This window comes from Procambarus clarkii, chromosome 60 (assembly GCF_040958095.1).
Source record: "Procambarus clarkii isolate CNS0578487 chromosome 60, FALCON_Pclarkii_2.0, whole genome shotgun sequence".
In the NCBI taxonomy this organism is placed as follows: domain Eukaryota; kingdom Metazoa; phylum Arthropoda; class Malacostraca; order Decapoda; family Cambaridae; genus Procambarus; species Procambarus clarkii.
In genome coordinates, this window is record NC_091209.1 from 24,446,515 (window position 1) to 24,456,961 (window position 10,447).

Genomic DNA, 10,447 nt, shown 5'->3' on the forward strand with positions numbered 1-10,447 from the left:
GGGTGTCTGGCCCACGGGTCCCCTGTGTGTGTGTATTGTGCACGGGGGGGGGGGGGCTGGTCCACAGGTCCCCTGTGTGTGTGCATTGTGCACGGGAGGGGGGGGGCTTGCCCACGGCTCCCCTGTGTGTGTGTATTGTGCACGGGGTCTAGCCCACAGGTCCACTGTGTGTGTATATATTGTGCACGGGAGGGGGGTTGGCTGGCCCACAGGTCCCTTGTGTGTGTGTGTTGTGCACGAGGGGGATAGTCCACAGGTCCCCTATGTGTGTGTATTGTGCACGGGGGTCAAGCCCACGGGTCCTCTGTGTGTGTGTATTGTGCACGGGGGCTAGCCCACAGGTCCCCTGTGTATGTGCATATTGTGCACGGGGGAGGGGAGGGTGGCTGACCCACGGGTCCCCTGTGTGTGCGTATTGTGCACGGGGGGGGGGTCTGGCCCACAGGTCCACTGTGTGTGTGTATTGTGCACGGAGGTGCTGGCCCACAGGTCCCCTGTGTGTGTGTATTGTGCACGAGGGGGACTGGTCCACAGGTTCCCTGTGTGTGTGTATTGTGCACGAGGGGGACTGGTCCACAGGTCCCCTGTGTGTGTGTATTGTGCACGGGGGGGGGTCTGGCCCACAGGTCCTCTGTGTGTGTGTATTGTGCACGGAGGTGCTGGCCCACAGGTCCCCTGTGTGTGTGTATTGTGCACGGGGGGGGGGAGCTGGCCCACAGGTCCCCTGTGTGTGTGTATTGTGCACGGAGGGGCTGGCCCACAGGTCCCTTGTGTGTGTGTGTTGTGCACGAGGGGGACAGTCCACAGGTCCCCTATGTGTGTGTATTGTGCACGGGGGGGGGGGGTCTGGCCCACCGGTCCTCTGTGTGTGTGTATTGTGCACGGGGGCTAGCCCACAGGTTATTATTCCTGGCCAGTGTCCTTGACTTGTATACCATGCAAGGTGATGGAGAAGATCGTGAGAAAAAACCTGGTAACACATCTGGAGAGAAGGGACTTCGTGACAAATCGCCAACATGGATTCAGGGAGGGTAAATCTTGCCTTACAGGCTTGATAGAATTCTACGATCAGGTGACACAGATTAAGCAAGAAAGAGAGGGCTGGGCGGACTGCATTTTCTTGGATTGTCGGAAAGCCTTTGACACAGTACCGCATAAGAGGCTGGTACATAAGCTGGAGAGACAGGCAGGTGTAGCTGGTAAGGTGCTCCAGTGGATAAGGGAGTATCTAAGCAATAGGAAGCAGAGAGTTACGGTGAGGGGTGAGACCTCCGATTGGCGTGAAGTCACTAGTGGAGTCCCACAGGGCTCTGTACTCGGTCCTATCTTGTTTCTGATATATGTAAATGATCTCCCGGAGGGTATCGATTCATTTCTCTCAATGTTTGCGGACGATGCTAAAATTATGAGAAGGATTAAAACAGACGAGGACTGTTTGAGGCTTCAAGAAGACCTAGACAAGCTGAAGGAATGGTCGAACAAATGGTTGTTAGAGTTTAACCCAACCAAATGTAATGTAATGAAGATAGGTGTAGGGAGCAGGATGCCAGATACAAGGTATCATCTGGGAGAGTAAATTCTTCAGGAGTCAGAGAAGGAAAAAGACTTGGGGGTTGATATCACGCCAGACCTGTCTCCTGCAGCACATATCAAGCGGATAACATCAGCGGCATATGCCAGGCTGGCCAACATACGAACGGCATTCAGAAACTTGTGTAAAGAATCATTCAGAACTTTGTATACCACATATGTCAGGCCAATCCTGGAGTATGCAGCCCCAGCATGGAGTCCATATCTAGTCAAGGATAAGACTAAACTGGAAAAGGTTCAAAGGTTTGCCACCAGACTAGTACCCGAGCTGAGAGGTATGAGCTACGAGGAGAGACTACGGGAATTAAACCTCACTTCGCTGGAAGACAGAAGAGTTAGGGGGGACATGATCACCACATTCAAGATTCTGAAGGGGATTGATAGGGTAGATAAAGACAGTCTATTTAACACAAGGGGAACACGCACAAGGGGACACAGGTGGAAACTGAGTGCCCAAATGAGCCACAGAGATATTAGAAAGAACTTTTTTAGTGTCAGAGTGGTTGACAAATGGAATGCATTAGGAAGTGATGTGGTGGAGGCTGACTCCATACACAGTTTCAAGTGTAGATATGACAGAGCCCGATAGGCTCATGAATCTGTACACCTGTTGATTGACGGTTGAGAGGCGGGACCAAAGAGCCAGAGCTCAACCCCCGCAAACACAACTAGGTGAGTACAACTAGGTGAGTACAGGTCCCCTGTGTATGTGCATATTGTTCACGGGGAAGGGGAGGGTGGCTGGCCCACGGGTCCCCTGTGTGTGTGTATTGTGCATGGGGGGGGGGTCTGGCCCACGGGTCCCCTGTGTGTGTGTATTGTGCATGGGGGGGGGGGTCTGGCCCACGGGTCCCCTGTGTGTGTGTATTGTGCATAAGGGGGGGGGGTCTGGCCCACGGGTCCCCTGTGTGTGTGTATTGTGCACGGGAGCTGGCCCACACGTCCCCTGTGTGTGTGTATTGTGCATAAGGGGGGGGGTCTGGCCCACGGGTCCCCTGTGTGTGTGTATTGTGCACGGGAGCTGGCCCACACGTCCCCTGTGTGTGTGTATTGGGCACGGAGGTGCTGGCCCACAGGTCCCCTGTGTGTGTGTATTGTGCACGGGGGGGGGGGACTGGTCCACAGGTTCCCTGTGTCTGTGTATTGTGTACATGGAAGGGGCTGGTCCACAGGTGCCATGTGTGTGTGTATTGTGCACAGAGTGGCTGGCCTACAGGTGCCCTGTGTGTGTATTGTGCACAGAGGGGGTGTTGGCCCACAGGTCCCATGTGTGTGTGTATTGTGCACGAGGGGAAGGGGGCTGGTCCACAGGTGCCATGTGTGTGTGTATTGTGCACAGGGTGGCGTGCCCACAGGTGCCCTGTGTGTGTATTGTGCACGCGGGGGGGGCTGACCTACAGGTCCCCTGTATGTGTGTATTGTGCACGGAGGGGCTGGCCCACGGCTCTCCTATGTGTGTATATTGTGCACAGGGGGAGGAGGTGGCTGGCCCACAGGTCCCCTGCGTGTGTATATTGTGCACGGAAGGGGGCCAACGGGTCCCCAGTGTGTATTGTGCACGGGAGGCTGGCCCACAGGTCCCCTGCCTGTGTGAGTGTATTGTGCACGGAGAGGATGGTAAACAGGTCCCCTGTGTGTGTGTATTGGGCACGGGGGGGGGGCTGGTCCACAGGTCCCCTGTGTGTGTGTATTGTGCACGGAGGGGCTGGCCCACAGGTCCCTTTTGTGTGTGTATTGTGCACGGGGGGCAAGCCCACGGGTCCTCTGTGTGTGTGTATTGTGCACGGGGGCTAGCCCACAGGTCTCCCGTGTATGTGCATATTGTGCACGAGGGAGGGGAGGGTGGCTGGCCCACGGGTCCCCTGTGTGTGTGTATTGCGCACGAGGTGCTGGCCCACGGGTCCCCTGTGTGTGTGTATTGTGCAGGAGGTGCTGGCCCACGGGTCCCCTGTGTGTGTGTATTGTGCACGAGGTGCTGGCCCACGGGTCCCCTGTGTGTGTGTATTGCGCACGGGGGTTGGCCCACAGGTCCCCTGTGTGTGTGTGTGTATTGTGCACGGGGCGGGAGGGGGAGGGGGGGTTTGGCCCACGGGTCCCCTGTGTGGGCCTCACAAGATGTTCTCACCTGGGTGGGCTTATGGAGAGTCGCGCATCAGCTCCTGAACCTCGCATTTTGAGCTGTTTGTCATTTATCAACTCAAGCTTGTAACCTGTCATGCAGGTCGGCGTTCATTCCCCGACCGTCCACAAGTGGTTGGGCACCATTCCTTCCCTGTCCCATCCCAAATCCTTATCTTAACCCCTTCCATATGCTATATAGTCGTAATGGCCTGGCACTTTCTCCTGATATTTCCTTTCCTTCCATGAATCACACTTGAAGGGGTACCCGGCGGTGCCCGGGATATTCTGCCACTCCCTCCCGTTACACCCCTTTTCTTCCTCCTCTTCCTTCATTCCCTCTCTCACACCTTTCCCGGCCCTCCTCCCTCTCCTATATATGCGGGAAAACCACACACAAATGGGAAGTGAATGTGTCCTGGTTCACTCCCAAGACTAGTCTCTGGTCAGTTTATGTTTTGTTGCCATAAGACGGTGCTCTCTGTAAGTACATTACGGTGAACAGTGTAATGTACTCTTACAGATGTGTATAACTGAAGTGTTCTGTGAGTTCTAATTACTGTTCTTGTTATATGACTGCTAGGTAACTTATTCGTCAGTCTACTTGAAGGCTTCGCCTAGTGTCATTAACTTTGACGTAATACTAATATTAGTTTATTTTTCCCAAGAGCTTAAGTCATCTCTTTACTTGCTTCTCTCCACCTTGGCTGTCATCTAGGCCTGTGGTGTATATAAATCTTTCTTAAAAGAAAAGTTACCAGTTACCGATGAATGATAAGCCATTTGAGGTGCAATGTTCATGAAGTCGGCAATTGACCCCAATTACCATCGGCATTCAATTATTTCCAGCTCACATCCTTGAAATAATACTACACATGATCTGAGTCCCTCCTTGCTCTTAACTAATTCACTGTCTGTCTTAATTTAACTAGTAAGAGATTGTAAAAAAATAAAGTAAACTGTGAAGTATATATAGCATGATGGGTAAAGTCAAATGCTAAAGTTATTCAGAAATGTTAAACAAAGATAAAGGAGATGATAGGCCCAGTGAGAAATGAGAAATAACAAAGATATATGTGGTATTAAAAAAAGTATGTCTTTATATATACTAGAGAAAGCTCTTTATATAATACCTGCAAATGTGTATTGATAGTGAGGAGGACAAGTTGCCTAGTGATTCATGCGAGGATAATAAGAAACAAGGTGAAATTTAGAGCCAAACACGTCCCCAGGGCCAGACAAAGTATTTCCTGAGGTGTTTGAAGATTGTAAAGCAGAGCTTAGTAAGCCCTTTTTCTTGTATCTTTAATTAGTCATTAGAGTCGAGTTTAGTACCTGGGTCATGGAAGATTGCAAGTGGCTTTAAGTCGATAGTTGCAAAAGTCATTCGATAAATTCTTGAACAAATTATTTTGAATTGATTCACAATATAATTTAAGGAAGAGCTTGAGATCTTGAGGTTATCTTGAGATGATTTCGGGGCTTAGCGTCCCTGCGGCCCGGTCCTCGACCAGGCTTCTTTTATTTACACTACCCCCCCCCCCCACAGGAAGCAGCCCGTAGCAGCAGTCTAACTCCCAAGTACCTAGTTACTGCTAGGTGAACAGCGGCATCAGAGTAAAAGAAACTCTGCCCATTTGTTCATAAGGTTTCGAACCCGGAACCTTAGGATTACGAATTTCGAACGTTATCCACTCAGCCTTCATGTTTGCTCATTTTTCATAAATTTAATCGAATTCTTTTCTAGCCTTCACAGATGCTCCAGGTTATCTTGCTCCAGCCCACACAGGTCATCTGGGTTATCTTGCACCAGGCCACACAGGCCACCTGGGTTATCTTGCTCCAGCCCACACAGGTCATCTGGGTTATCTTGCACCAGGCCACACAGGCCACCTGGGTTATCTTGCACCAGCCCACACAGGTCATCTGGGTTATCTTGCACCAGCCCAAACAGGCCGCCTGGGTTATCTTGCACCAGCCCACACAGGTCATCTGGGTTATCTTGCACCAGGCCACCTGGGTTATCTTGCACCAGCCCACACAGGTCATCTGGGTTATCTTGCACCAGCCCACACAGGTCATCTGGGTTATCTTGCACCAGCCCACACAGGCCACCTGGGTTATCTTGCTCCAGACCACCTGGGTTATCTTGCACCAGGCCACACAGGCCACCTGGGTTATCTTGCTCCAGCCCACACAGGTCATCTGGGTTATCTTGCACCAGCCCACACAGGTCATCTGGGTTATCTTGCACCAGCCCACACAGGTCATCTGGGTTATCTTGCACCAGCCCACACAGGCCACCTGGGTTATCTTGCTCCAGCCCACACAGGCCACCTGGGTCATCTTGCACCAGCCCACACAGGTCACCTGGGTTATCTTGCACCAGCCCACACAGGCCACCTGGGTTATCTTGCTCCAGCCCACACAGACCACCTGGGTTATCTTGCTCCAGCCCACACAGGTCATCTGGGTTATCTTGCTCCAGCCCACACAGACCACCTGGGTTATCTTGCTCCAGCCCACACAGACCACCTGGGTTATCTTGCTCCAGCCCACACAGGTCATCTGGGTTATCTTGCTCCAGCCCACACAGGTCATCTGGGTTATCTTGCTCCAGCCCACACATGTCATCTGGGTTATCTTGCACCAGCCCACACAGGTCATCTGGGTTATCTTGCTCCAGCCCACACAGGTCATCTGGGTTATCTTGCTCCAGCCCACACATGTCATCTGGGTTATCTTGCTCCAGCCCACACAGGTCATCTGGGTTATCTTGCTCCAGCCCACACAGGTCATCTGGGTTATCTTGCTCCAGCCCACACAGGTCATCTGGGTTATCTTGCTCCAGCTCACACAGGTCATCTGGGTTATCTTGCTCCAGCCCACACAGGTCATCTGGGTTATCTTGCTCCAGCCCACACAGGTCATCTGGGTTATCTTGCTCCAGCCCACACAGGTCATCTGGGTTATCTTGCTCCAGCCCACACAGGTCATCTGGGTTATCTTGCTCCAGCCCACACAGGTCATCTGGGTTATCTTGCTCCAGCCCACACAGGTCATCTGGGTTATCTTGCTCCAGCCCACACAGGTCATCTGGGTTATCTTGCTCCGGCCCACACAGGTCATCTGGGTTATCTTGCTCCAGCCCACACAGGTCATCTGGGTTATCTTGCTCCAGCCCACACAGGTCATCTGGGTTATCTTGCTCCAGCCCACACAGGTCATCTGGGTTATCTTGCTCCAGCCCACACAGGTCATCTGGGTTATCTTGCTCCAGCCGACACAGGTCATCTGGGTTATCTTGCTCCAGCCCACACAGGTCATCTGGGTTATCTTGCTCCAGCCCACACAGGTCATCTGGGTTATCTTGCTCCAGCCCACACAGGTCATCTGGGTTATCTTGCTCCAGCCCACACAGGTCATCTGGGTTATCTTGCTCCAGCCCACACAGGCCCCCTGGGTTATCTTGCCCACGCCCCGGGGAGCTGTCATGGAAGATTGTGCCAGAAAACTGACACATTATTTCATGCTTCACTACACATTTTGTGTGGGTTTCTTACCCACCTCCCAGGCAGGGTTCTGCCCACAAGGCTGCCAACCCATAGAACACATAAGAGTAGGCCTAGTTCCAATAGATGAATTATTAGTGTCCTAACGTATAAACAAAAATGCAGATTTTTTTTAAACAAAACAAATTATTTTTAAATATGCTTTTAAAAAACCATCTTTCTTATCCAATTCTCAATTTAATATCGAAGAAGAATTACCTTTAGATCTTGGTATGAGAGATAATGGCACAGCACACAGCTGTGCCATCTTTCATCTTTCAAAATCATTCAAGTATTGATTTAAGAGAGCTCAATAGGCTCAGGAACCTGTTCACCAGTTGATTGATAGTTGAAAGGCGGGACCAAAGAGACTGAGCTCAACCCCCGCAAGCGCAACTAGGTGAGTATTACTAAGTGAGTACACACCTGAGCTTCCGATCAACACACACCTGACCCCGGAGCAGCACACACCTGAGCTCCTGCGTGATCAAGGTCGGCCCCAATGGCACCATTCCCACCAGGGCATGTTTAAACCCTTCAAGGAGAATCTAACCTTTCTTCAAGAATCTACAAGACTTCCAAATTCGAACAGAGATCATAACCGAAGCGCCGTACGAGAAATGTTCGAACGTCATCAGTTGTGAGTCGTGTGTGTAGCCAGTTTTTTAATAAAAAAAACACCGGGGTTTGGCAGGTAGATTAACGAGCATTCAGCCTTTGTTGATGAGGACAGGGCTGCACTGTCACAGCTGGGGGCTCGTTCTCGACTCACAATAGAGAATCATGAGTTGGAGAGAAATTATTAGGCACGTTTCCTATTGCCAAGTAATAAATAATAGGTAGTAAATGGGTACCCAGGAGTAAGTCAACTGTTGTAGAGTAGAGTTGCATCCTGGGTAAAGGTCAGTAGATCGACCTTGCAGAGACGTGGATATAAGTCTAACGTATGTACATACACAGGCTGCCTGTCCCAGACGAAATGACTGATTATATGCAGTAATATATATATATATATATATATATATATATATATATATATATATATATATATATATATATATATATATATATGTCGTACCTAATAGCCAGAACGCACTTCTCAGCCAACTATGCATGGCCCAATTTGCCTAATAAGCCAAGTTTTCATGAATTAATGTTTTTCGACTACCTAACCTACCTAACCTAACCTAACCTAACTTTTTCTGCTACCTAACCTAACCTAACCGATAGAGATAGGTTAGGTTAGGTTAGGTAGGGTTGGTTAGGTTCGGTCATATATCTACGTTAATTTTAACTTCAATAAAAAAAAATTGACCTCATACATAATGAAATGGGTAGCTTTATCACTTCATAAGGAAAAAATTAGAAAAAATATATTAATTCAGGAAAACTTGGCTTATTTGGCAAATCGTGCCTTGCATAGTAGGCTGAGAAGTGCGTTCTGGCTATTAGGTACAACATATATATATATATATATATATATATATATATATATATATATATATATATATATATATATATATATATATATATATATATATATATATATATGTCGTACCTAATAGCCAGAACGCACTTCTCAGCCTACTATTCAAGGCCCGATTTGCCTAATAAGCCAAGTTTTCATGAATTAATGTTTTTTCGTCTACCTAACCTACCTAACCTAACCTAACCTAGCTTTTTTTGGCTACCTAACCTAACCTTACCTATAAATATAGGTTAGGTTAGGTTAGGTAGGGTTGGTTAGGTTCGGTCATATATCTACTTTAATTTTAACTCCAATAAAAAAAATTTACCTCATACATAGAGAAAAGGGTTGCTTTATCATTTCATAAGAAAAAAATTATAGTAAATATATTAATTCAGGAAAACTTGGCTTATTAGGCAAATCGGGCCTTGAATAGTAGGCTGAGAAGTGAGTTCTGGCTACTAGGTACGACATATATATATATATATATATATATATATATGTCGTACCAAATAGCCAGAACGTACTTATCGGCCTACTATGCAAGACCCGATTTGCCTAATAAGCCAAGTTTTCCTGAATTAATATATTTTCTCCAATTTTTTTCTTATGAAATGATAAATCTAACCATTTCATTATGTGTGAGGTCAATTTTTTTTTATTGGAGATTAAATTAACGTAGATATATGACCAAACCTAACCAACCCTACCTAACCTAACCTAACCTATCTTTATAGGTTAGGTTAGGTTAGGTAGCGGAAAAAGTTAGGTTAGGTTAGGTTAGGTAGGTTAGGTAGTCGAAAAACAATTCATGAAAACTTGGCTTATTAGGCAAATTGGGCCTTGCATAGTAGGCCGAGAAGTGAGTTCTGGCTACTAGGTACGACATATATATATATATATATATATATATATATATATATATATATATATATATATATATATATATATATATATATATATATATATATATATATATGTCGTACCTAGTAGCCAGAACTCACTTCTCAGCCTACTATTCAAGGCCCGATTTGCCTAATAAGCCAAGTTTTCCTGAATTAATATATTTACTATAATTTTTTTCTTATGAAATGATAAAGCTACCCTTTTCACTATGTATGAGGTCAATTTTTTTTTATTGGAGTTAAAATTAACGTAGATATATGAGCGAACCTAACCAACCCTACCTAACCTAACCTAACCTATATATAAAGGTAAGGTTAGGTTAGGTAGCCAAAAAAAACTAGGTTAGGTTAGGTTAGGTAGGTTAGGCAGACGAAAAAACATTAATTCATGAAAACGTGGCTTATTAGGCAAATCGGACCTTGCATAGTAGGCTGAGAAGTGAGTTCTGGCTACTAGGTACGACATATATATATATATATATATATATATATATATATATATATATATATATATATATATATATATATATATATATACAGACCTTTTAAGGAAAGTAAATGAACGGTCTGAAAATCTTAATGCTGCAGCCACCATCAAAGCATGGCATAATTTGCTCCTGTTTGGCAATATTTGCTTAGGCGTACCTGCAAGAGGAGGCAAGTCGCTAGCCTCATCAGTCACTAGGGCAATAAATAATTTCCCCAGAGCTGACAACTTGATCCCCATCCCTCCTCAACGCAAAAACCGTCGTGGCAGACCCAAGAGTTCCAATGACAATTTTAAACTTGGAACACAAGTGACCAAAAAAATTGAA

At 47.1% G+C, this 10,447-nt stretch overlaps 1 protein-coding gene across 1 annotated transcript; it reads right to left on the reverse strand.

The window, feature by feature from the left end:
- Positions 1–5,458: 5,458 nt before the first annotated feature.
- Positions 5,459–7,231, reverse strand: LOC138353929 (nestin-like). Its single transcript, XM_069307360.1, has one exon. The coding sequence runs from the start codon at positions 7,229–7,231 to the stop codon at positions 5,459–5,461; it is 1,773 nt and encodes a 590-aa protein (XP_069163461.1).
- Positions 7,232–10,447: the final 3,216 nt, after the last annotated feature.